This window comes from Lissotriton helveticus, chromosome 3_1, assembly GCF_964261635.1.
Source record: "Lissotriton helveticus chromosome 3_1, aLisHel1.1, whole genome shotgun sequence".
Taxonomy (NCBI): Eukaryota; Metazoa; Chordata; class Amphibia; order Caudata; family Salamandridae; genus Lissotriton; species Lissotriton helveticus.
This window is the reverse complement of record NC_136061.1, coordinates 2041386832-2041414249: the sequence shown is the minus strand read 5'-3', so window position 1 is coordinate 2041414249 and position 27418 is coordinate 2041386832. Positions and strand designations below refer to the sequence as shown.

Sequence of the window (27418 nt, the reverse complement as noted above, 5' to 3'; positions counted from 1 at the left end):
CATGGTTAGATCTGTCGTCAGGGCGCATGAAGGCATGCCGTGGGAGAGTGCCCTCCGGGTTCAGTCTTGTCCTCAAGAGCTCGAATGTGGGCAATAACATCCTGTTTAGCCTGACTGTGAGTGGGCTCCGCAGCAGGAGGATTGCGCCGTCGTCTCGGTACCGTGGTCCAGTCAGGTCCAGTCGGCGTCCTCTTACGGGAAGAAGGTCGAGAAGGGCTCCCGGGGGAGAAGGCGAAATGCGGAGAAGCTGCGCCGCCTCATTGTAGGATCTCAAAGCTCTGCGTTTACCCTCCCACTGGAAAACGAGCGCAAAGGGGTGACCCCACTGGTAGGGAATGTTCATGCTCCGCAGCTTTTCCGTCACCGGGCGGAATGCACGTCTGCGCTTCAACGTGTTAGGCGCCAAATCCTGGAAGATTTGAATTTTTTGGCCCTTGTATTGGAGGTCAGGCTTGTCTCGCGCACGTTTCCAAATCTCCTCTTTCTCCACAAAAAAGGGCACCCTAGTTAGGATGTCCGGTAAAAGGCCCGATTTCCCCACAGGGGCCACCACTCGATGCGCCCGATCAAGAGTGGGGGGCGACACGTCCTCATCTCCTCGGACCTCATGAAGGAGCTGCGCCACGTAATCCATCACGTCCTCCCCCTCTTCTCCGAGCGAAACTCCACGGATACGGAGGTTGTTGCGCCGACCTCTGTTCTCCAAATCTTCCTGCTTGATCTGGAGTTCAATGTTCTGTTCCTCAAGGGCTATCAGACGCTGCCACAGATGTTCCTGGTCTTCCGTGCGTGTGTCCATGGTTCTCTCCAGGCCATCAACTCGGTCCCCCAACTCCGTAACCTCCTTCTTGAGCTCAGTGACGCAGGAGTGCACCTCAGATCTCAGGGATCCTATCTCTGCCTTAAGGTCAGTCATAAAGGCGGCCATAAATGCCTGAATAACCGGCAGGGAGTCCGCAGCCACCCGTGATGGGCCCTCCCCGGACGCAGGCACCCCCGTCTTGCCCCACATGGCTACCACAGTGTTGTCTTTAGGGGCCGCCGCCAGGTCAGCCCTGGCGCCTTTATTGGTGCGCGTCATCGTCTCTTGTGACCGGAGGGACCACCGGCAGGCCAAGGTCCGCCGCTCCACTGTGTTCACACAGCGTCAGACGGCAAGCAATAGCAATAAAAGGGGGGGTGGCAGGCCCACCGGGATAGCGCACTAGCTTGTAGTATAGGAAGCAGGCCTATACCCCGGCCACCCGAGGGGCTAGAGCTCAGGTCACCCGTCCCCCGCAGCAGCAGGACTACAGTGGGCCTCCACACCCACTCCAAAGCAGTCCGGGTAGCTCACCTTAGGTATGCAATCTAGTCCCGCTGAGCAAGGGCACCTGAAGACGGTCTGTCCAGTTACAGGGCGCCCCCTCCTCACCGCTCTCCAAGGACAGCGCTCACTTCGAGGGCCACCTCCTCAGTATCGCCACGCACCGCAGCTTCACCTCATCAGCAGAGCAGTGGACGCCTCACACTGCCGGGCCTCAGCACTCCGCCGCCTCACTCTCGCCGTGTTCGCCGTCGGGAGACTCCCGCTAAGGCCAGGTCAGCGCCGATGCAGGCAGTCACCCACGGGCAGTACAACAGAGGGGCACAAAGGGGGAACAGCACCAGATCGTAGCCAGGGCGATCCGCAAGCAGCTACTCCGCCGCCGTGTCACCGCGCTCCCAGCAGGATTCCAAGATGGCGGGTGCCGTCCAAGATGCACCGTCCGCTCACACCAGCGCTCCCAAGGCACCGCACACAGTAGGTCGCCGTCGGACACTCAGCCACGGCGTGTCCACCTCTCACCGGTGCACAGCGGAGCTGGGTGGGGTCACTCGGCGTTCGGCCCACCGCTCGTTCAGCAATCAGCGAGCCTCCGCTTCAGGGCTGCAAGTTGGCAGGCTCCGCTCTCGCTGGGTCACCCGTCCGGTCAGGGAAGCACGACCAGGACTCCTCCGCCTCAGACTGTCTCGCGGGTACACAATCAAGGTAGGTCCACCTCTTCGCGGGGGTCAGGGGAGCGGGTAGGTGTCTTTCGGTGCCCACCGCACCTCTCGCTCAGCAGTTAGCGAACCGCCGCTGCAGGGTATCAAAATGGCGGAATGGCGGGCTCCGTCCACGCCGAGTCGTCCGCCCGCACTGGGAGTGTCTCTCAGGGCACCACTGCTCCAACTCAGCCTGCGGACATACAATCCCAGCTGTCCACCTCTCAGGGGCACGGAGGGGAGAGGTCAGGCACCCCAGGAACCACTATAACAGCATATGAATAGGCCAGCAGCAGCGGGAGCTCCACAAGAGCACGTCCGCTCACATCGCCGCTCAAGCCACGCCCCCTCACTTTATTCTCTTTTAACTATATGTTCTAATTCATTTTTAAATTGTATATATTCCATGGCTTGTGTTATTTTAGTGCCCTTTTTAAACTTGTTGCACATTTTTTAAATATATGTGATATAATTCTGCACTTTTTGGGCCATGTTGGCCGTAATAAAGGTACAATTGACTTGACTTGACAATTGATAGCAGACTTGACCGTGTTGAAAACTAGGGATATCCCATGAGTATACATGTGGAACTCTTTCAAGTTTCCCTAGTCCATGAGTGATGTGCTGCTTCAGTCCAATTGTTTTCTTTGAATTAAGGGACTTATAATTTTGTTTATTACATTATAAAACAGGACTACAAGTCCCAAGATTTAAAGAAAACATCTGTTCTGGAGTAGCTCATCAAGCATGGGCTTGGGATCCCTGGAAGTTATGCATCTGGTATTTTGTGATATTACTTCTTCAGTGACAATTCTTTAAAAATTTTAGTTCTTGTATTTGACTTTTCTGAATTAGTTAGCTAGCATAATAAGTTGTGATACAGAAAATATTTCAACATTATTCAGGAAATAGATACCACCACAAAACAACATCAAGAATAGATAACACAGAAAATCAACCAGTACTCACGAGTGGAGTCCTACCGATACAGTTCAAGTACTGTAGCAGACCCTTAGTATGGTAAATTGTTGGTTGAAGATTTGGGTTGGGGCAAACCCATCGTCTGTTCAAGTCCTCACCATTCAGGGAGCATCTGTGGCTAAAAGCAATACAATGATAATGGTTTTGAATTATAATGCATAACACTTAATGTTTTGTATGTATATATTATCTCATGCAGTGGAAACTCCTCCTAACCAGCTTTCATGGCAATAAGCATGCAGAAATGAAAATCATTCAGGCAGGTAACAAGACCAATGATGTAGTTACAATAATGCAAATAGGCTAACAGCAGGATATTCTTAAAACAAGGTATATAGGATGGAAATAAGGGATTAAGCCATAAAATTGAGGATAAAACTTGTCTTTGAGTTTCCAGCAACAATGCCCTGATTATGAGTTGCACAGTAAAAATACAATTAGTGGTAATTAAATAAATAACAGTGGGATGTGAAAAAATATTTATGCATTCTTGGATAATTTTAAGATACAGACATAACATAAGTTTGTGACTAAATATATATATATATATATATATATATATATATATTTATATATATATATATATATATATATATATATATATTACCTACTGGCGGTCGCCAGTAGGTATATATAGTTAGGATTTTTTCCCTATGGGATTTTTGAAAATTCTATGTCTAATAACTTTGGCGTTTGTGGACGGAATTGGCTGAAATTTTCTGGAAAATGGAACATTTTGTTTCTGAGCAGCCCCTGAAAATTTGGGGGGGGTTTGTCCAGGGGGGGCCGAGAAAAAAGGGGGGTCCCAAAACATGTTTTTAACATTGAGTTTTCCATAGGGCGGTTGGCCTCACTTTTAGCCCGAACGGCTGAATGGATTTGCACGAAACTTGGCAAAATTGTAGGGACTGGTAGCCCGATGTGCCTTTTGTAGGTCTCAATATATGTGCTTCAGTGGATTTTGAGAAATTAACGTTTAAAAAAAGATATATATCTGTAACAGCGGACCGGGCAGCGCTCCGGTTCGCGGACTTTTCGCGTAACGGAACTTCGCGTAGCGAAGCTGATTGGCTCTCCGGTGTCTGTCAACATTCTAAACAGTCCGGAGCGGCCGCCATCTTGTCTCTCGGTAGGATTGAGAGACAAGAGGAGGCCAAAACAAAGGTGGAAATAACCATAAGGGGGCATAGTAGATCCTCCCTGATCCCCTAGGTTTAATGTGGAGGCTTTAAAAGGGCACCGCGGGGCAAAAAAAAAAATATTTTTTTTTTGTTTTTTTTCGTGGGTAGCGCCCGGTCCGCAAACCGGGAAGCGTTCTGGGCAGCGTACTGCAATGAAAAATGAATGAGAGACTTTTCAAATGCAGTATGTTAATTGATTGTTGGTTTTGTTGATTATTTTTAATTTTTTTTATTTTTTAAGCAATTATTTATTATTGTGATTGTGTTTGAAAATGTAATAACATTTCTAACATTTAACTAGTTTATGAATTACATATAAAAATGATTAAAGACTCAAACAATTTTTTAATATTACATACAATTTTATTTTTCGGATTGTTTTTCAAAATTTAATAGAACGTCTAGCATTTGACTGTCCGGTATGTCCTCTTGTTGAGTGAACATAAGTTCCCACATTTGACCGTCATCATAATGAAGTAAATGATCCACAGATTCTACACATTGAACTAATTCATGGTCCCGTGATTCATCCATGAAATCTGAGTCATCATTGTCCTCAATATCTTTTTCTGTGTTGTTCTCCAGAACAATTTCGAAGGAAACATTCTGCTCACCTTCCATTTTATTGCTGTAATTTGCATAAAAAATAAATATATCAGTAGAGATAGGGCACTGTTGGGTTTAAGTTCAGACAGGTACTTGTGAGTTTATAACAGAGAAGTAATCTATGGGCACTGTATTGTTTCAGGCGTGAAGTAGTACTATTAAAAAGTGCCTGTGAAGAAGCCTAAGTAAATTCATAATTATACCACAGAAACCTAAATCAATCCATAATTAAAATAAAGAAGCCTTTCTCAATGTCTAACTCTTACAGAGGGATAGTATATAACTATCTGAAAATGTTTTCAAATTTATAAAATAATATCTCACCTTCTAAAAACAAGTTTAAGTTGTGAGTGAAAATGATCTTGCAATGTAGTTCAGGAAGTAGTAGTCAAAATGGCTGTGTTTCTCTCTCTTCCTTTATATATATTCAGGTACATAACCAATCAAATGTCAGGTAAAAAAAGTAGAAAATGAAAGTAACATTTTCATTGGTTGTCAATTCCAACACTTCAGATGTGTTTTGTGAAGTAATTTACCTCAGGGTATTTAGAGAGGTCTACAGGCTAAATGACTAAATGGAATTCCAATCAAATTTGTGAAAATGGTAGGGATTGGTATGTAGTATGAGCTAATCTATATTTGGTGAAATTGTCTCCAGTGGCTTTTCTGTGAACTACTTTCCCACCTTTTTTGATGGTGCGCTTCCCAGGGAGCGACCCGGTACGCGAACCGTTGAGCGCCTCGGTTCGCGGACCTTAAGCGTTCCGGGAGTCCACCATTTTGTGTTTCGGTCGAATTAAGATACAAGATGGAGGGCAAATAATGTTCAGAATGGGTAGAAGGGGGCACGGTAGAGTTATCTTGACCCCCTAGGTTTTGTGAGGGTGGCTGAGGAGGCTTATATGTGCGGAAAAAAAACATTTTTTTTTTAAATTTCGCGAGGTTAGCTCCCGGTTCGCGTACCGGGTAGCGCCCCAGGGAGCGTACTTTGTTGAAAATTAGTGAAAAATGTTAGAGTAAAATAATAATTGTGAGTGATTAGATGTAGGGTAGCTCTGAGAAGAGCTTTTGGGTTTATGGTACATTTAGGTATTTATAAGTAGGTACCAATGCACATTCTTAAATTCAGAGTGAAAATTCTGTTGCCCTCATCTGAGAAGTGAACTCCATCTCCTCTGTAGATATCTTGCATGTAGTAACGCAAGTTATTGTTGTACAGGGAGCCCATTCCATGGTCTCTCATGTAAGCTGAAACAGATTTGTTTACATGCTTCCTCGACTTCTCAATTTGTGGACAAAATTGCTTGGACCACCTCCATTTCTGTCTTTGGCATATATTTGAATATACCAAGGCAGTCTGAGGAAAAAGTGCCATTAATTGCTCAAAGGTGTCCTTTAAAAGCATTTCCAGACCTACACCAGTCAAAGTGCCCAAGTCATTACCTCCACAGTGCACAATTAACAGGTCAGGTTTGGCCAAATGCATAAAGGTTTTCACCAATGGTATCAATTGGTGACATTTTAATCCTCTGTGGCCAAACCACTTAATTTCCACATCTTGTAAATTGAGGTTAGGTAAATTCCTGTTTTCAACGTACCTTTGAGCCCAGTGAATATAACTATGTCCAACAATCCAGACAGAAAACATGGTGAGAGAAGGTTCTCCTGCAGTCAGATGAAGTGTGGCAATGAAATGGCAGTTGAAAAAATGAGAGTGTAAAATGAAAAAAAACTGTGGAGTTTCTGTGTTCATGAAGCAGTAACAGTGATTGGTGGATTTTGATTGCTGAAAACAGAAAGTTAGGGTGCACAGATGTGTTCTTTGAAAGATGTATTTTGAGTGGTCAATAAAAAATCATTAAATGAAAGAATGCACTGGATATGCAGGTGCACTGAGAGTTCAGAGTTCAATTGCAACATTGTTGTGTGAACTTGCAAACAACAGAGGTCTTCCAAGAGGTGGTTGCCATGCAGATAAGGCAGAAATGGCAGAGGGGGGATGGGTTTTCATTTGAAAAAAAGTGAGGGAAGACTTTTGATTGGGTGACATGAGAGATATGTGTGAAGAATTACAGCATTTCTGTGCTTTTGATAGCTGCAGACTCTGGAGTGCATACCTTTTGCTCTGCTGAAGACAAATTGGTGTGTTTCTGAGACTGTTTTCAAACTCAAAGTATTTGCTAAGGTGAGAAAATATTTCTTTAATTTAGATAGAGAATAGTGTGCTTTAAGGAGAAAATTATGAATTATGTGGCGCAAATTGCTTGTAAATATGCTCCCACCTGTGCATGGAAAATTTAGATTTTGAATGTTTGTGTTACATAGCCATGTTAAAAGTGATACAAACATGCTGCAAAGGTAATCAAAAAACGCTTTCATGTGTCTTAAGGACATTTTAAGTCATTTTCCCATGTGCAGTGTTTTGAAATTATGATTTGAAAATCGTTTTTGGGGAAAAGGAATTGTTTTTAAATTTATGACAAGGACATAATGGTGTATGCTTCTTTATAAGGCAATTGACTGTCCCTGATGTTATTTTTCCCATTTTAATGTAAGACCTTTCTCTGTGGCGCAAATTGCTTGTAAATATGCTCCCACCTGTGCATGGTAAATTTAGATTTTAAATGTTTGTGTTACATAGCCATGTTAAAAGTGACCCAACCATGCTGGAAAGGTAATCAAACAACGCTTTCATGTGCCTTAAGGACATTTTAAGTCATTTTCCCATGTGCAGTGTTTTGAAATTATGATTTGAAAATCGTTTTTGAGGAAAATGAATTGTTTTTAAATTTATGAGAAGGACATAATGGTGTATGCTTCTTTATAAGGCAATTGACTGTCCCTGATGGTATTATTCCCATTTTAATGTAAGACCTTTCTCTGTGGCGCAAATTGCTTGTAAATATGCTCCCATCTGTGCATGGCAAATTTAGATTTTGAATGTTTGTGTTACATAGCCATGTTAAAAGTGATACAAACATGCTGCAAAGGCAATCAAAAAACGCTTTTATGTGTCTTAAGGACATTTTAAGTAATTTTCCCATGTGCAGTGTTTTGAAATTATGATTTGAAAATCGTTTTTGAGGTAAAGGAATGTTGTTAAAATTTATGTGCGCCATATGCCCCCAAATTTCTTTTTCAGCGGTGCAGCAGGGTGTTATTGAGACACCCCTGCACCTTTGGAAAAATTCCTATTTTGTGATGAGCTAATTGCTAATCGCAAATTGCAACCTTCATTCCTATGAGCGTCCTAGCCCATGGAAATGAATGGGTAATTTGCAATTAGCAATTTGCTCATCGCAAATTTGGAATGGTAAAGAATCGCTATTTATTCCTTAAAATTCGCTATTTTGGAAATGCAAAATAGTTATATGATACATATGGCGGTTGATGTCTAACAAGATAAGAAGCTTAGGGATACATTTATGATGACTGGCGCAATGAAGTGGACATCACTTACTTCATTGGTAGAGCTTTACATGTATTATCTCCTCTGTATTCTTCATCAAGCGTAACTTTATTCTGCAATCCTGAGTAGGCCTCACCTTAAACAAACCTCTGGATAGGCCACATCTTATTGTCATCCTGAATTAATCATTTAAAATGCTAGGGACAGATTTATGATAGGTGTATGCCTCTTTTGCGCCACTTAGAAAACACTGTCCATGGGGAAATGACTTAAAATGTCCTTAAGACACATGAATGTGTTTTTTTAAAACGTTTGCAATTTTTTTGGGTCACTTTTAACATGGCTATGTGACTCAAACAGTCAAAATCTAAATTCGCCATGCACAGGTGGGAGCATATTTACAAGGAATGTGCTCCATGGGGAAAGGTCTTATAATGTAATATGGGAAAAATGACATCAGAGACACTGAAATGCCTTATAGAGAAGCATACACCATTATGTCCTTGTCATAAATTTGCAAACCATTACTTTTCCCCAAAAACGATTTTCAAATCATAATTTGAAAACACTGCACATGTGGAAATGACTTAAAATGTCCTTAATTCAAAATTTGCTATTCCTTATTTTGCAATTGCACTGAAGGATTTGCAAATTTTGCGATTCCTTAAATGCAATGTATCAAACAAAAAATATCTAAAAAATGATATTAAGGATTTGGAAACTACCACCAACTTCTAGTTTGTGGTAATTTGCGAATTCTTTTTAAAAAGCATTTTTTTCTAAAAAACAAAAGGTCCCATATGACGCCCATACATGCCCTTAGGGCATGTATGTGTGCCATATGCCCCCAAATTTCTTTTTCAGGGGTGCAGCAGGGTGTTCTTGAGATACCCCTGCACGCTTGAAAAAATTCCTATTTTGTGATGAGCTAATTGCTAATCGCAAATTGCAACCTTCATTCCTATGAGCCTCCTAGGCCATGGAAATGAATGGGTAATTTGCAATTAGCAATTTGCTCATTGCAAATTAGGAATGGTAAAGAATTGCTATTTATTCCTTAAAATTTGCTCTTTAGGAAATGCAAAATAGTTTGATGGTACATATGGTGGTTCATCTGTAACAAGATAAGAAGCTTAGGGATACATTTATGATGACTGGCGCAATAAAGTGGACATTACTTACTTCATTGGTAGGCCTTTACATGTATTATCTCCTCTGTATTCTTCATCAAGCGTAACTTTAATCTGCAATCCTGAGTAGGCCTCAACTTAAACAAACCTTTGGATAGGCCACACCTTATTGTCATCCTGGATTAATCATTTAAAATGCTAGGGACAGATTTATGATAGGTGTATGCCTCTTTTGTGCCACTGTGCGTCACTTTTATGATGCAGCGGCGGTGCAAAAGATTTGCTATGAGGCGACAAAATTACAAATTGATGCATTTAGGCAGATGTGTCATGGTGTAAAAAAAACGTACCACATGAAACCAATGCAGCAGTGATGCAAAAGATGCACCATGTCGCAAGACAGGCCTCACTTGGGGCCATATGTATCAAGCTAATTAGCATTCGCAAAGATCAAAATTCTACGAATTTCGGCCTTTGCAAATGTAAATTAGACAAATGGTATGTATCAAACAAGTTTGATGCAAAATAAGGAGTAGCAAAATTTGCTATTCCTTATTTTGCAATTGCACTGAAGGATTTGCAAATTTTGTGACTACTTAAATGCAATGTATCAAACAAAAAATATGTAAAAATGACATTAAGGATTTGGAAACTATTGTGGTAAATTGGTGGTAATTTGTGAATTCTTTTCAAAAAGCTTTTTTTAAAAAAAACAAAAGGTCCCATATGACGCCAACACATGCCCTTAGGGCATGTATGTGTGCCATATGCCCCCAAATTTCTTTTTCAGGGGTGCAGCAGGGTGTTCTTGAGACACCCCTGCACCCTTGGAAAAATTCCTAATTTGTGATGAGCAAATTGCTAATCGCAAATTAAACCTTCATTCCTATGAGCCTCCTAGCCCATGGAAATGAATGGGTAACTTGCAATTAGCAATTTGCTCATCGCAAATTAGGAATGGTAAAGAATCGCTATTTATTCCTTAAAATTCGCTATTTAGGAAATGCAAAATATTTTGATGATACATATGGCAGTTCATCTCTAACAAGATAAGAAGCTTAGGGATAGATTTATGATGACTGGCGCATCACTAGGGATGTGCCAGTCATCCTGCGCCGCTGTTCCGCCACCCATGGTGTGCTGCATTTACAATGCGGCGCAGCATGGGGCAAAAATAGCACAGATACGTGACGCATCTGTGCCGTTAAGGTGGCGCATTGCTGGAGTTGTATCGCAAGTGCGATGCAGCTCCAGCAACACTCAGGGGTGCACCATCTCCACAATGTTGCATCAAGACCTATGCCTGCTTCAAGCAGGCGCAGGGTTTTGACGCAGGTTTCTACTATCTGATTGTAAATGCGGCACACCATGGGTGGCAGAGCAGTGGTGCACGTTAACTGGTGCATGCCTGGGGATGTGCCATTTAACATAAATCTACCCCTTTACATTTAAGTATGTGCAGGGGACACAGAGTCGGTGAGGCTTATCCAAGGTTAAGAAGAGATGAGTCCTGTTCAGTGAAAAATTAGACATAGGCTTCACCTGCTCAGCATCGCTGGATATGGCTAAATAATAGCTGCAAAATGTTACTCTTGTTAAACAATTTTACTATTATAATCTCTGAGATTTGTCTCTTACTCTGCAACATCTCATTGTTGTTATCTTTCTTTAAAGATAAAGACAACCTCAACATGAGCGACAATCTGCAATCAGTTGATTTTGACCTCATCATTGAACTTGTAATTGAAACATCAGTGGATGTTGATCCCTTGGATGATTTAAATCCTGAGGATGAAGAAGAGCGTGATGAGGATGCAGATTTGTCCGAATTATATGACATAGGATGGGAAGCTGACCTGCTTGAGCCTATGGAAATATAAACATTTATTTTTAAAATTTATAATTAATAAAAAGTAAAAAGGTAAACCGTTTAATTTAAAAATAAAGACACCTTCAAAAGCAGGTTATGTGTAGTGTCTTCAATAAAATATTAAAATATGCTCATAAAATTAGATCAGATTCACATATAAAATAGCATAGGTAACATAAATATAAATGTCATTTCTTTTCTGGTATTTCTGTATTGTAAATTTGCAAGGACTAAAAAATCTTCTATTTAAAATGTCAAGTAGTGTGTTAAGTTTTTGATCACTGTTATTGTTTTACTGTTTGGTAATACTGGTTAATAACATTTTTTATTATATTTTACCACAGATTCAACTGCAGATCATTTCAAGATTTCACCATGCCTACAATAGAAAGACAGAGAAAGGCTGCAAAACGTCAAAGACAGCAGGTGAAAAAAAATGAGCAGCAGTCCTCTAACAAAAAGATTTGTCAAGTCACGAAGAAAGCACCGGGTAAGAGCACAAAACAATTCATAAGAAATATGTGTAGTAAAAAAAATGTTACTGCTAGAGCAAGAGATAACTCTGTGCATGATAGTAGAAGGAAACAACAGTTTAGGGAGATTCGTAAACGAATGTTCCGCAACAGGATAATTGGCAATTTGTTAAAAAATATTAAGAAACGTCAACATAAACTGGTTTTTTATAAGAGAAAAAAAAAAGTTGAGAAAGTTATTGATCAGGCATTTGAAATTAAACGTAAGTTATTTATTTTGATAATCAATAGAATTAGGAAGCTAAACAAGGCAATTTATGATTTCAAAAGAAATAGTAGATGGAAGAGAATAGTTAATCGTAGTAATTTTTGTGAAGTTTTTTCTGGAGAATGGATGCATAGTTCAAGCTGTGAGGCATTTTTTAATGAGGAGAGTTATTTCCAGGATAATGATTTGGTGCATGCAGTTGACACCAGTGGTCGTGCTTATGAAGTGAAAGATGGTTGTCCAGTTGAAAAAGAAAAACTTGTGACAACAGAGGCAGAAGAGGTGTTAGGTAATGAGGTTTTAGGAAGACGTGCTAAGGGTCCTGTGTACACCTGGAAGTGTAGTAGTATTTGCAGTGTGCGACAGGATTCCATCAATTTGCTTTGTGATTTTGTACGGTCATTTAATGAGAAAAGTTTGAAGCAGAAAATAAGGTTGTTGCAAGAATTAGATCCTTGCAGAGTAAGAGAAGTGACAGGTTTGCATGGTCATTCACTGGCTTGTCTTTCCAGGAGAGTATGCCAGAGTGTTTTTCATCATTTCAGGATGCTAGCAGTGCATCATAACAAAGTGAGGAAATTAGTTAGACTGTTGTATTATGCTAAGAGTCCAGCAATTATGCTGAAACAATTATGCGCTGCTCTTTTGCATGGTTCTGAAATAGATGTGAAGAATATATGTGAAGAAATTGAGTTTTGTTACTTTGGAAGTAAAGAGGAGAATGTTGAAATTGAGCAAGAAGAAGAGGGTCTTGTGGAAGATAGTGTACAGGTTTCCAGTACAGATAATTTCCAGAGGGAAATTGAGACGTTTCAGGTGAAATCAAGTGAGAGGCCTAATTTCACTTGTGTGTGTTGTCGACGCACTTATTATAAGAATCAGACTAAGTTAGTGGATTTATATGCAAAAAGTGAAAGGGAAAATAATAGTGAATGGAAGGATTTTGCAACATACTTGATGGTAGAAAATTGTTTTGATTTGGGATTGGATCAACGTGTGTGTACTTATTGTTGTTGCAAATTAAATCAAAAGCAGATGCCTGCTAGAGCAGTTCATAATAATCTGGAATTGGTTGAGATTCCTTCTGAATTGAAGGATTTAAATACTTATGAATCTATTTTGATTCAAAGTATCCATCCCTTTCAGGCTATTGTAAGAATGGAGCCAAAGACAGGGAAATTGCCTCCATCAGATTTACAGAGAGGATTAAAGGGAAGAGTTGTTTATTTGCCTCTAGATTTGAAGAAAAACATTAACACAATTGGAGTAGAAAAAGTGGAAGAGGAACCTCTGGTTATCTTAGTTAATGGGGTTCCGACAAAGAATAAGAAAATTTGGCAAGATTTAGTAGATGTTAGGAAAGTTAAAAAGGCAACATTGTATTTGAAAAAAAATAATAAATACTATAAGAATGTATATGTTGCAGAAGAGGAAGTAAGTGAGGAAGAGGATAGCGATTTGTGTGCTGGTCAAATTGAGAAAGTAGAACCCTCTACTAGTGAAGAAATATATGAACATTATAGTGTTCATCCTTTGCATTCCAAGGAAGTCATGGGGAATGCTATTGAGTTGTTTCAAATGAAACAAGCCAAAGGGAGTCCCATTAGTGTTTGGGAGGAAAGTTTGGAAGCTCGGTGTTTCCCACAGCTTTTTCCAACAGGTCAGGGAGGAAGATATGATGAGCGACCTCATCAAATTCCTGCTTCTGAATACCGGACTTTGCGATTGTATGCAGGAGATGCTAGGTTTCGACAATGCATTCCTTATTTGTTTCATCTCCTGTTTGAAAGCGATCTGTCTGGACTGTCATATGCAGTGAACCACATCTTGAAAAGTGGTATACACATGCAAAACATCTCAGCAAGTGACTTTATGGATAAAGTCAATGTCCAAGACAGTATTTTGGATTCTCACCTAATTAATCTCATGGCGTGTCAGCGTGGTACTAATGAGTACTGGTACCGTCGTCATGGTGATTTAAAATGTATGCTGATTTAAAATGTATGCTGAGGAACTTAGGTACTCCCACATGGTTCCTCACTCTGAGCTGTGCCGAGTATGGCTGGGAAGACTTACTTGAATTTCTACGAGAGGCAAATGCTAACGTAGATAACATCGAATTCAAGACACCCGGAGAACTGTGCTCTTTGGATCCAGTCAATGTATGTAGGTACTTCAATCATAGATTTGAAGGTATGATGTCTTTCATCATGAATAAGAAGAATCCACCTCTTGGAGAGGTGTTGGATTTCTTCTGGAGAAAGGAGTACCAAGCAAGAGGTGCTCCTCATATACATATGTTGCTGTGGATCAAGGATGCACCTAAATTTGGAACGGATCCAGAAGACTCAGTGATGAGTTTCATCCAACAGTATTCTACGTGTGCTGTTCCAAACGCAAAGGAGAAGAAAAGCCTAAGAGAAAAAGTTCTGCGTTTCCAAAGCCATCGATGTGGAAAGTACTGCCGTCGTAAATTCCGAAACAAGGACAAGTTCTACACTAAATGTCGTTTCGGCTTTCCACGACCGGTGATTTCTAAAGGAAGAGTAAATAGTTTGATGTCTTCGCTGCGACACAATGTCATGAAGAAATCACCTAAAAACACTTACAATTTGAAGAGGAACGAAGAGTCCAAGTACATCAACGACTACAACCCGGTGATTTTGTCCATGTGGAATGCTAACATGGATATACAGTTTGTGGCTGATAACTGTATGGCTGTGGCTCGGTATGTGACGTCTTACATCACCAAAAAAGAGAAGACAGAATTGAAGGATATGTGGGAGGACATTTCCCATGAAAAGAGCCTCAGCAAGAAGTTGTACAGTTTCAGTCTGAAGATGTTGTCGCATCGAGAAATCGGAGCGTACGAATGTTCTGACCGGTTGTCTTCAGCAAGTCTCTATGCCAAGTCCAGGAGTATTATTTGGGCGAGTCTTGGTCTTGCAGCAACGCGTAATCGAGTTCTCAAACCTGTGCGGGAAATTGAGTATTTGGCGGAAAAGGAGCCAAACAGTACTGACATTTTGAAGACAAACATGTTGGATACATATTATCCAAATCGAAGCAGTCACCTCGAGAATGTTTGTCTGTATGAGGTTCTGCAAAATTACATATTCAAGAGGAACATCAAAGAAGATACTGAGAAAGGAGTGTATGCTGTAATAGGAAGTGAGGGATGTCTGGTCAAGCAAAGAAAATGCCACTTGGTAAACCATCGAAAATTGAGTGGCGAATCTCCTGAAAAAAAGGAGTTTTTCTATTTAGCACTTTTGCAACTTTTCAAGCCTTGGCGTGCAGAAGAGGAACTGCTTGGAGATTTCCTCTGTTACGAAGACTCTTTCAATGCCGCCAAGGAGACCATAGAATGTCCTGCTTTTCCCAAATATGTAGAAATGTTGAATGCGGAAATTGAGCAGGAAGCAACGATTGCAGCCGAGATTGCCAGAGACAGTTCTCAGGACAGTCAGAGTTCTGCTTCATTGAGTCAGGATCCACTAGGAGGACCTGTTATCGAAAATGAAGCTGCCACTGCTATGAATGAAGTGGAAAGAGCCATGGCACATGCTCAAGAGGATGCGGTTAACTTAGAAGAGTTGGAAAGACAACTCAACGTTGAGCAGAGGAAAATATATGACGAAGTTACCATGCAAATTGATCATGGATTAAGTCATGATAAGAAAGAGTGCTCATGTACGTCGTTGAAGCCTGTCCGACTGTACGTGAGTGGAGAAGCGGGAACTGGAAAATGTTTCCTCATTAAAGCAATTTCATGCTATTTGCAGGAAAGGACAGAGTCATCGCTGTCTTGTGTTGTCACCGCTCCAACTGGACTGGCAGCACATAATATTAAAGGGATTACTTTACATCGTTTACTGATGCTGCCAGTGGAGCATGACAACAAATTACAATATCACAAGCTATCTGGAGATGCTTGTTTTGAAGTTTCAAGAATCTTGAGGAAAATGAAACTTCTTATCATTGACGAAGTAAGCATGGTTTCCAATGTCATGCTTGCCTTTGTGCATTTGAGGATGCAAGAAGTTCTCAAAACAGAGTATGATGTGTTATTTGGTGGCAAACACATCATTGTTTTCGGAGATCTTCTGCAGCTGACACCAGTGAAAGGGCAACCTGTGTTCAAAATGCTCACGCATGAAGATACCAGGAAGTGCCTAGGCAGCATTGGCAACGTCAATATATGGTTAAACTTCAATTATGCTGAACTGCATGAAAATATGCGTCAGGCGAAGGATGAAGTTTACAAGACTATTCTACAAGATGTTAGAATTGGAAAAGTGACCGAGCATGGGAAAGAAGCTTTACATGCACGATTACTGTCAAATTTATATCCAGAACAAGATGTTGTGCCTGGGAATATTTTTCAGAAAATTACTGAGAAGAAATCTGGAATATGTTTGATGCCAACTCTTGCAGAATGTGCCAAATTTAACAACAAAATGTTGCATTTAGAAAAGCAAGAGATTGTGAAACTGGAAGCTATTGATAGAGTAGAGCATATGGGATCAACAATTATTTTGTCTGAGAATCTGAAAACTAAATTGGATTCATTAGAGAAGAGTATATCTAAAACTGCAGGTTTTGAAAAGACTCTGAATGTGTGCTTGAACTGCCGTATAATTTTAAGAAGGAATTTACATGTTGAAAGAGGTCTGGTAAATGGATCAATGGGTAATGTTGTTGATTTTGTGAAATACAGAAATAGAGATGGAATTGAATTTTTAAAAATTAAATTTGATGGCATTGAGGAAGTACAGCTAATTGGTCGTTGTTCTGCTAGATTTTTGCTTGTAAAAGACTTATATGTTCGCCGTAAGCAGTTTCCTGTTTGCTTGGCATATGCGGTGACAATCCATAAATCGCAAGGTTTAAGTGTAGACAGTGCATTGGTGAATATTGGCAGTTCTGTGTTCAAGGAGGGTATGGCATATGTGGCATTGTCACGAGTTAGAACTTTATCGGGATTGTACTTGATTGAGTGTGATGTCACAAACATTTGTGCGGATCTAGATTGTGTTAAGGAATACAATAGGTTAAGAAGAGAGTATGCGCCACATTTGCCTCAGTATCCTTTGTTTGAGAAACGTGTGGTAGGCCGGAAACGAAGAAATGAGAACAATACTGGGGAGGTTGTAGCAAAAAGACAAAAAGTCAATGAACCTAAAATTACAAGCAGAAACAAAAAGGATTCTGTTGAAGATGTTGTTGGTTTTCAGTTTGAAAACAGTTCTGGTGTCAACTGCTATGCTAATGTAGTGGTTAATGTTTTGTTTTCTCTAAAAAATGTAAAAGAAGAGATTGTGGTCAATTCTGATCAAAGATTTTGCAGTTTGTTAAATTCTGTGTTAGAGAAATGTAGCACTGATAGAAGAAACATAGAAAGTGTGTCTGAAATTCGAAATCTGTTAGACAGATGTTCAGGCCAAACACAATTCTCTCAAAATATTCAGCAAGATTGTCAGGAGTTTTTAATGTATATGCTTGATGTATTGCATGCTGAAGGTGTAGATGTAGATCACCTGTTTGGGCTTTCTTATCAATGGCAGCATGACTGCGAGAACTGTATGGTATCAAGTACTACTAGTGTAGACTCAGAAAGATTTATATATTTAACTTTGCCAGACAGTAAATCAGTCTCCTTTAATAAGCTAGTAAAAGCAGCTGATCACAACATGGAGTGTAGCCAATGTAAATCTGAAATGATGTCCACATTATTTATACGAACATATGGCCAGTATGTCATTTTAATGTTCCAACGATGTAGGCCTGATGGAACAAAATTGACAACTTTAATAAAAAAAATTGTAGCTTCGCAGTTGTCAATATCAGGAAGGACTTTTGTAACTGCAGCAATTATATATCATGACGGCCCTTCAATAACATCAGGACATTACACAGCTTATTTAAAGTGTAGAAATGGCTGGTCATTCTGCAATGATTCTGTTTTAATTTTCAAAAAAAATTTGCCGTATGACCTTAAAAACTCTTACCTGGTGTTTTTAAAACCAAAATTTTAGGGAAAGAATCTCGGGATGTGCTCTGTGGAATTTCAAGAAGTTCTAATGGCTCCTACACAATTTGGCCTTGAGGATAAGTGTAGTTCAGAGACATAACTTTTAACCATAGGACTGGACGTCATGAAGAAATACGTGCACTTTCAAAGAGTTCAGAAAATCTGTTTCTTTTTATAAGCTAATTGAAGCAGCCAATCAAAACATGGAGTAGAGGGAATGTAAGTCTGCAATGCTGTCTACTGTTTTACATTGCTTTGTGATTAAAAGTGATGTAGAGAATTAAATAATTGTAGTAGTCATAGAGGTAGTGTAAGTCTGCTTCATAGTAAGCAGTATCAGTATCATAGGAAATGTAGAACATGACTGAGCAAAAAGGGGAAGATATTACTATTCCAGGATTGTGAAAATTATCTTCAACATTTTAATTCTGAAAGTTGCGGAAATGCCAAATGACGGGATTGGCTTACAAGAAATCCAAGAGTTATAAATGGCTCTGACCAGATTTGGCCTTGTGGAAAATTGTGGTAGAGAGCAAGAAGTCATTTATTGCATGTAACGTGTTTTTAAAAACGATGGAGATTTTCTTTCAGAAAGTGGCGGGCTGAAAGTAATAACAGCACAAAAGAGTGTAAGCTGTTCATAGGACATCCTTGGACGTCATGGAAAGTAAGTTAACTTTAAGGAGTTCTGAATTTTGATTTCTGATGTTGTATGGGTTTTTTAAACACAATCATTTTGATTGTGTTTTTTTTTCCCCGCTGTTACATGATGAATACCTTCAAGTCACTGTTTTTAGTGAAATTTGATACATTCTGAGAACAGCAAAAATAAACCATTTAACATGTATAATTAATGTTCTATTTTTTGTACTTATGATATACATTTAGAAATGTGAGGTAGATATGGAGAAACTGAGGCTTCTGTAAGTGTCAAAGTTAATGCTTACAGTGCTGCACTTCTGGGTACTGTTTTTTTTTTGAAAACTGAATAGGCCTCACCTTAAAGAAACCTCTTGAAAGGACACATCTTATTTGTATCCTGAAAGAATCATTTAAAATGTTAGACACAATTTTATGATGGCTTTACATCTTTTTTGCGCTGCTATTGCATCACTATTGTGAGACATCAGCAGTGCAAAAGATGCACCATGTTCCAAAATAGGCCTCACTTCATCAGCATCAAGATACTGTTTGTTTAAAATATATATCTTTAGGATTGTGTAGGGGACGTATAGCAGCAGAGGCTTCTGTAAATCTCAAAGTTTTTGAAAAACTGTTTCTTCTTGAACCTTTTCCCTTGTCTTTTCAAATTTTTAAATACATGTTTTAATATTTTTGAAATGTTTCTTCTCTCTTTTACAGATTGAAAGTATGAAAAAATATTTGAAAAAGTTAACAAGAATTATAAGGTAAATGTTTTCTACTCTTTTAACTCGCAATCCACTGCTGATGATGTCATTGACTATGTCATGAATGATGTAATAAGTGGACATGACTTACTTCATTGGTAGGCCTTCACATGTATTAATGCATACACTGCTGCACTTCTGTGTACTGTTTCATATGCTGAACTACATCTGCACTATGAGATACCTAAGCAAAGGCAACACAGGTGATGTGATTTTGAAATGAGCAAAAGAAACTCCACGTTTTTCAATTACATTACTTGTGTTTTCTAAGTTTATGGATGACATTGTGCAGATGAACTTTAGGTCTGTCTATGGACACAGAAGAGGTCTGGCCGTTGTTCAAGAGTGAAGTGGACATGTTTTACTTCAATGGTAGGCCTTCACATGTATTATCTCCTCTGTATTCTCAAACAAGCATAAATTTGATATGCAACCCTAAGTAGGCCTCATCTTAAACAAAATTTTGGAGAGGACACACCTTATCGTCATACTGAATCAATCATTTAATCTATCACATTTAACATCTATTAGTTCTACTGCTTCATTTCTTTAATCCTTACTTTCCTGCGTTTGCTACTTCTCTCATTCCTTTCTCTATTACTTAATTATTCTACTCCTTCCAGTATTTTTCTCAGTCCCTCTCTTCTCATACTTCTTCATTATTATTCACTCATTCTGTCTCTATTAATGTTACTGTTTCTGAATGATCTCAAAAAAATTTTAAAACAAGAACTGTAAGTATAAGGATAGGAAACAGACATTTATGTTACAAGAAAGACAGCTATAGGAAGTAAACAAAAGATACTGTTACTTGCAATCCACTGCTGATGATGTCACTGACCATGTCAAGAATGATATAATATGTGACATGATCAGAAGTGGATTGCGGGTAACAGTATGTTTTCTTTACTCCCTGTAGCTGTCTTTCTTTTAACATAACTGTCTGTTTCCTTCCCTTATACTTATTGTTCTTTTTGTAAAAAAATTTTTGGGTTCGCTCCTGGTTCGCGTACCGGAGTGAGAACTGGAAGCGAACTATAAGAAATAGAGATTGGCAGAGTTTCAAAAATTCTACCAATTTTTTTTATAATGGGAGGTAGTTCTGAAAAGAACTTTTTTTTTGGTTTTTGTTGTTTTAAATTTTTTTTATTATTTTTCTGAACATTTTTTATATTTTTTTTGTTTTTTCTGAACATTTTGTAATTTTTTTGTTTTTTTGGGGGGGAGGGGGGAAACAAAAATGATTCATTGAGAAGGGCTCAACAGGAGCAACGAAAAAAAGAAGAATTTATTTTTTGGGGCGTTTCGGGCAATCATGATTTCTGATAGCTCTCATTATAAGAATAATGCTTCTTTCTCCGTTGCAAAGTGTTTGGCCGCACCACACGCACACTTGCCTTACTTCCCCCATCTCTATTTGAATGTTCGGGATCACCTCCCTCGCCTCTGGTCCCGATATTTCTTTCACAGCAGATGTTCTCACCATTGCCAGGGGATTTTGTTGTTCATCACGAAGCTGGGCAGCACTATAATTATTTGGGTGCCACCTACTCATATGCCTGTGCATCGTATAATTGCCGAAGCTGTACTTCTTGTCAGTGCCCCTTGACAGTCGATCTTTGCAAATACGGCAAAACACATATCTTGCATTAACTTTTTTTTGCCCTGCTGGAAATGTAAAAAATTGCCAGATGTAGTGTTCTTTTCTATTGTACCTCCTGGGCTCCTCTGGCAAAAACTCAGGCTCTTCCTCCTCTTCCTCCTCTTCTTGATCTTCCTCAAACATTGGTTGAGCAGGTGGTCCTTTCTTCCCTTGAGGAGGTGGGGGTGGTGGTGGGGGAACACTACCTGAAGCAACAATGGAAGCCATTTCTCTATAAAGTAAAAGGGTCTTTCTCTCACCAAGATGAAAGTCAGAGTGAGGAAAGAAGGAGGGGTTTTCATCATTTGGGAAAAGCAAAAGTTCTCAACCAATGAAAAGTGTTATTTTTAGGTCACCTGACCTAGCCTTCCATTATTATGAAACCAAAAGTGAAATGAACCAATGAAAAGTTTTATTACCAAGTCACATGACCTCTCACGCTCATGTTACGCGCTGCGGAATGCTCCCCGGTTAGCTTCCGGTTCGCTGCGCTTCGCGCCTCGGTCCACGCCCCGGGACACTTCCGGGTGCGCTAACGCGATACGTCACAAGACGCATTACGCGGCAACGCGATACGTCGCGCTTTCGCGACGCGCCGCGGATCGCTTCCGGGTCGCTGCGCTTCGCGCCTCGGTCCGCGCCCCGGGGCACTTCCGGGTGCGCTAACGCGATACGTCACAAGACGCATTTCGCGGCAACGCGATACCGTCACTATGTTGATTTCTTACTGGTTCGCGGACCGGGTCGCGGCATCTATTTGAGCTAACGGAAAGCTTCCCGGTTCGCGGACCGGGAGCGAAACAAAAAAAATATTTAAAAAAATTATTAATAAACATATAAAATATATTTTTATATTTAAAGAAGAATACATTTTACAGCTATAGATATTAGCTTTTAAAAACCCAATGAAATTCATTGAAAAAACCATAGGTTATAGACCATATATAGTTAGGAATTTGCATTTACAAAACCTTGAAAATTCACTGAAAAAACCATAGGTTATACACCATATATAGTTAGGAATTAGCATTTATAAAACCTTATTTTACTCACACAAAACCAATGAAATTCCATATATAGTTAGTGGTACTAACTATATATCACGCACCCGCAATCCACTGCTGATCATGTCACATATGACATCATTCATGACATGGTCAGTGACATCACTGATGACATCACTGATGACATCTCAAATGACATCACTGATGACATCACTGATGACATCACTGATGACATCACTGATGTCATCTCAAATGACATCACTAATGACATCACTGATGACATCACTGATGACATCTCAAATGACATCTCAAATGACATCACTGATGACATCTCATTTGACATTACTGATCACATCACTGATGACATCATTCATGTGATATTATGATGAACCTCTTCAGACTCTTATATAACCTTAGATACACTCAGTATAAACAGACACTCACAGACTGTCACTCATCCATGGAGTTACTCACACACATAGTCAGTCATGCAAAGAATCAATCACACCTCCATTTCCTCAACTATACAGTTATACACACCTTACTTATTCAAACATATACTAAAACATATTTACTCACTTATACAATCCTGGATACAAGTTCACAATGATCCATACAGCCACTCACACATTCACTGGCTCTTATGCACAGTTATTTATATATGTCAACTCTCACATGTACTGTATTTTACATATGTACTTACTTTGACATGTAGCACTGAGATAGCCATTCACTCACCAATACACTCATGCACACAGTCAACCGCCCATACAGCTGTTTCCACATGCACTTTTGAACCCATACATCTAGTGAATCAACTGCTCACACATCTATGCACAGAGTCATACACCTCCCAGCCACCCACACACACACTCAGTCTCCCATAAAAATGCTTGGGCAACCAATCAATAACCCATATAGTTAATCATATAGCTACTGATCAACACATGCAGCAGTTTACAGAACAACAGACATAATGATGCACAAATTAAGACAGTTTAGTCACTAACCCATGCACTCAGTGAGACACATTTAATCAGTCACTCATACAGTCAGTCATGCCCCTACTAAATCCTTCATCCAGACACTTATACATCCACTCATTCTTAAATATGTAAGACATATTTTAACTTTACAGAAAAATACAGTCACTGGATGTTGTCATCAGTGATGTCATCAGTGATGTCATTTGAGATGTCATCAGTGATGTCATCAGTGATGTCATTTGAGATGTCATCAGTGATGTCATCAGTGATGTCACTGACCATGTCATGAATGATGTCATATGTGACATGATCAGCAGTGGATTGCGGGTGCGTGATATATAGTTAGTACCACTAACTATATATGGAATTTCATTGGTTTTGTGTGAGTAAAATAAGGTTTTATAAATGCTAATTCCTAACTATATATGGTGTATAACCTATGGTTTTTTCAGTGAATTTTCAAGGTTTTGTAAATGCAAATTCCTAACTATATATGGTCTATAACCTATGGTTTTTTCAATGAATATATATATATATATATATATATATAGATTACCTACTGGCGGTCGCCTGTAGGTAGTTATATTTAGGACCTAGTTTCCATAGGAAATCCGCAACATTCTATTGGGAATAACTTTGGCGCCGGTGGACGAATTTTCGCGAATTTCTCAAATTAGATGGCCCGCTCCGCTCCTTCCCTGAAAGTTTAGGGGGGGATTCGTCAAGCAGTGGCCGAGATAAAAGGGGGGTCCCAAAACGTGTTTTCCCCATGTTCATTTCTATAGGGCGGTTGGACTCACTTTTAGCCCGAATGGCTGAATGGATTTCCACCAAACTTGGCAAAATTGTAGGGACTGGTAGCCCGATTTGCCTTTGCTATGTCTCAAGATATGTGCTCCAGTGGATTTTGAGTAATTTAGGTTCAAAAAAATATATATATCTATATGCGCGCCCCGGTATGCGCACCGGGGCGCGCTCCAGCGCGCTACGCGAGTTCGCGAGCGGAAAGCTGATTGGCTCTCGGGTGTCTGTCAACATTCCAAACAGTTCGGAGCGGTCGCCATCTTGTGTGTCGGTAGGATCGAGACACAAGAGGTGGCAAAAACAAAGGGGGAAATGACCAAAAGGGGGCAGGGTAGACCCCCCTGACCCCTTAGGTTTGATGTGGGAGCTATAAAAGGGTATGGCGGGGCAAAAAAAAATATTCGATTTTTGCGGGGGGAGCGCCCGGTACGTGCACCGGGGAGCGTACCGGGGAGCGTACCATGGGGAAAGCCAGTGAAACAGTAAAATAATAATTTAAAGTGCTTAGAGGTAGGGTAGCTCTGCATAGAGTTGTTGTGTTGTGTGGGTGATTTAAGTACCAACATGTAGGTACCAATGCAGAGTCCTTAATTCAATGTACACCGTCTCTTCTGTAGATAATTTGCATGTTGTTACAGAAGTTATTGTGGTATATGGAATCTATACCATAGTCTGTCAGGAAAGCAGAAACAACATGGAGGCAGAAGATGAAAAAGAGATGTCAAATACACATTGGAGATAATATAGTGGGAGAAAGGAAGTAACTATGAGCAAAATTACTATGTAACACAAAAAAGTTGCACAGTATACTATAAGTCTCACTTTATATTATAATCATTTTGGTACTATGTCATGAATTACATATAAAAATGAATAATGTCTAGAACAATTTTTAAATATTAAATATACATTTATTGTTCTGATTTTTCAAAATTTAAAAGAACTTCCAACATTAGATCATCTGGAATCTCCTCATTTTGATTCCATGATTCTATTGCTTCAACACAGTCAAGTAATTGTTGGTCCAGAGACTGATCCATAAAGTCCAAGTCATCCATATCTTCCTCAGGATTGTTCTCAACAACAATTTCGAAATAAATATTAATTTTGTCTTGTTTTCCTTCCATTTTCTTGCTGTAAATTGCATAAAAAATAACTATATCAGTAGAGTTAGGGCACTGTAGGGTTTAAGTTCAGACAGGTACTTCTGAGTTTTTAACAGTGGAGTTATCTTTTGGCAGTGTATGGTTTCAGGCAGGAAGTAGAAATATAAAAAAAGTGCATGTGATGAAGCCTAAGTAAATTCATAAATATATCAGAGAACCTTAACTCAATCCATAACTATAACAGAGAAGCCTATCTCAATCTATAACTATAACAGAGGGACAGTAAATAAGTATAAGAAAACGTTTTTCCAAATTAACTTAAAGTGCACAACATAGTTCCCCTTACAAATTAACAACTTACCTTACAGAACGCTGTTGAAGTTTTCTGAGAATATCCTGTATAAATGTACCTGAGGTAGTTCTAGTCAAAATGGCCGTGTTTCCCTCTCATTTTTCATACATATTCATGTACATCACCAATCAAATGTCAGCACATAAAAGTAGAAAATGAAAGTAACATTTTAATTGGTTGTAAATCCTAACACTTTATATGTGTTTTTGTCATGTAATTTGCCTCAGGATGTTTAGACAGGGCTACAGCCCAAATGGCTCACTGGAATTCCACCAAATTTGGGAAAATGGTAGGGACTGTTATGTAGTAGGGCCTATTCTATATTTGGTGAAAGTTTCTCCAGTGGTTTTTAAGTAAATTGACTTACAAAAATTTTTGGGGGCGCTTACCGGTGCGCGCCCCGGTACGCGCACCGGCAGCGCAACGGGAGTCCTCCATCTTGTGTTTCGGTAGAATTGAGACACAAGATGGAGGATAAGGAACGTTGGGAATGGGTATAAGGGGGCACGGTAGACACTCCCTGACCCCCTAGGTTTTCTGAGGGGGGCTTAGGAGGCCCATATAGGCCAAAAAAAATAATTTTTAAAAAAATTATCGCGGGGGAAGCGCCCGGTACGCTCACCGGGGAGTGTACCGGGGAGCGCACCCGGAAGCGTACCGGGGAGAATACTGTGGTGAAAAACAGTGAAAAAAGTTATACTAAAGTAAACATTTTGAAGGATGAGAGGTAGGGTAGCCCTGAAAAGAGCTTTTGGGTTCTGTGGCTGATTTAGGTACCTACAAGTAGGTTCCAATGCACAGTCTTAAATTGAGGAGGAATATTCTATTCCCCTCATCTGAGAAGTGCACACCATCTCCTCTGTAGATATCTTGCATGTTGTAATGCAAGTTATTGTTGTATATTGAACCCATTCCATAGTCTCTCATGTAAGCAGAAACAGATTTATTCACATGTTTTCGTGCTTTCTCAAATTTTGGACAAAATTGGTTGGACCACTTCCATTTTTGTCTTTGGCATATATTGGAATATACCAAGGCAGTTTGTGGAAAAAGTGTCATCAATTGCCCAAAGGTGTCCTTTAAAAGCATTTCCAGACCTACCCCAGTCAAAGTGTCTAGGTCATTTCCACCACAGTGCAAAATTATGAGGTTAGGGTGTGGCAGATGGTGAAAGGTTTTCACCAATGGTATCAATTGATGACATCTCAATCCTCTGTGGCCAATCCACTTGATGTCTACATTTGGTAAATCAAGGTTGTGAAAATTTCTGATAGCTGCATACCTTTGAGCCCAGTGGATGTAGTTATGTCCAATAATCCAGACAGAATACATGGTGAGAGGAGGTTCTGGTGCAGTCAGATGAAGTGTAGGAAGGAAATGGCAGTTGGAACAGTAGGAGTTTGCACAAAAAAAACTGTGGAGTTTCAGTGCTCTTGAATTACAAGCAATGATTGGTGGATTCAGAAAGTTGAAAACTGAAAGTTAGGGTGCATGCTTCTGTTCTGTGAAAGAAGTAATTTGAATGGTTAAGAAAAAGTCATGTAAAGAAACATTGCACCGGATAAGCTGGTGTATTGAGAGGTCAAACATCCTTGCTGAGTTCATTTGCAACATTGTAGAATAAACTTTTAAACCTGAGAGTTCAGTGAGGAGGGAGTTGCTATGGTAACAGGTAGAAAGGGCTGAGGGGGGGAAGGGTGTTGGTTTGAAAATAGAGAGGGAAGAGTTTTAATTGGTTAACATGAGGGATATGTGTGTAGAATTAGAGGTTTTCTGTGCCATTCATGGTTGCAGTGCCTGGAGTGCATACCTTTTGCTCTGCTAAAGAAATATTGGTGTGTGTGTCTGACACTGTTCTCAATCTCCCAAAGCATTTTTAAAGGTGAGTAATTTATTTATTTATTTATTTATAAAATTTATAGAGAGCGAACGTATGCCCGAAGGCGTCTTGGCACTGAAAAATCGATTCATGATTCCCTACTGATGTTGTCGGCCAAGTCATTGGTTAAACAGCCAAGTCTTTAAGTTCTTCCTGAATGACAGCAACGTATGACTCATCCGAATTGAAAGAGGAAGAGAATTCCAAAGTCTGGATGCTGCAACTGTGAACCATCTATCACCCCATGAGACTGTTTTCGTACGGGGAACATTTAGAT

At 39.8% G+C, this 27418-nt stretch overlaps 1 protein-coding gene across 2 annotated transcripts in view; it reads right to left on the bottom strand.

Moving 5' to 3' along the window:
• Window positions 1-27418, bottom strand: part of AGBL1 (AGBL carboxypeptidase 1) — a 4192795-nt gene that overhangs the window by 1441002 nt on the left and 2724375 nt on the right. For both annotated transcript variants that reach the window (XM_078683166.1, XM_078683165.1), the window contains exon 19: window positions 2977-3106. In XM_078683166.1, the coding sequence (XP_078539292.1) occupies window positions 2977-3106 (130 nt within the window). The remainder of the gene's footprint in view (window positions 1-2976; window positions 3107-27418) is intronic.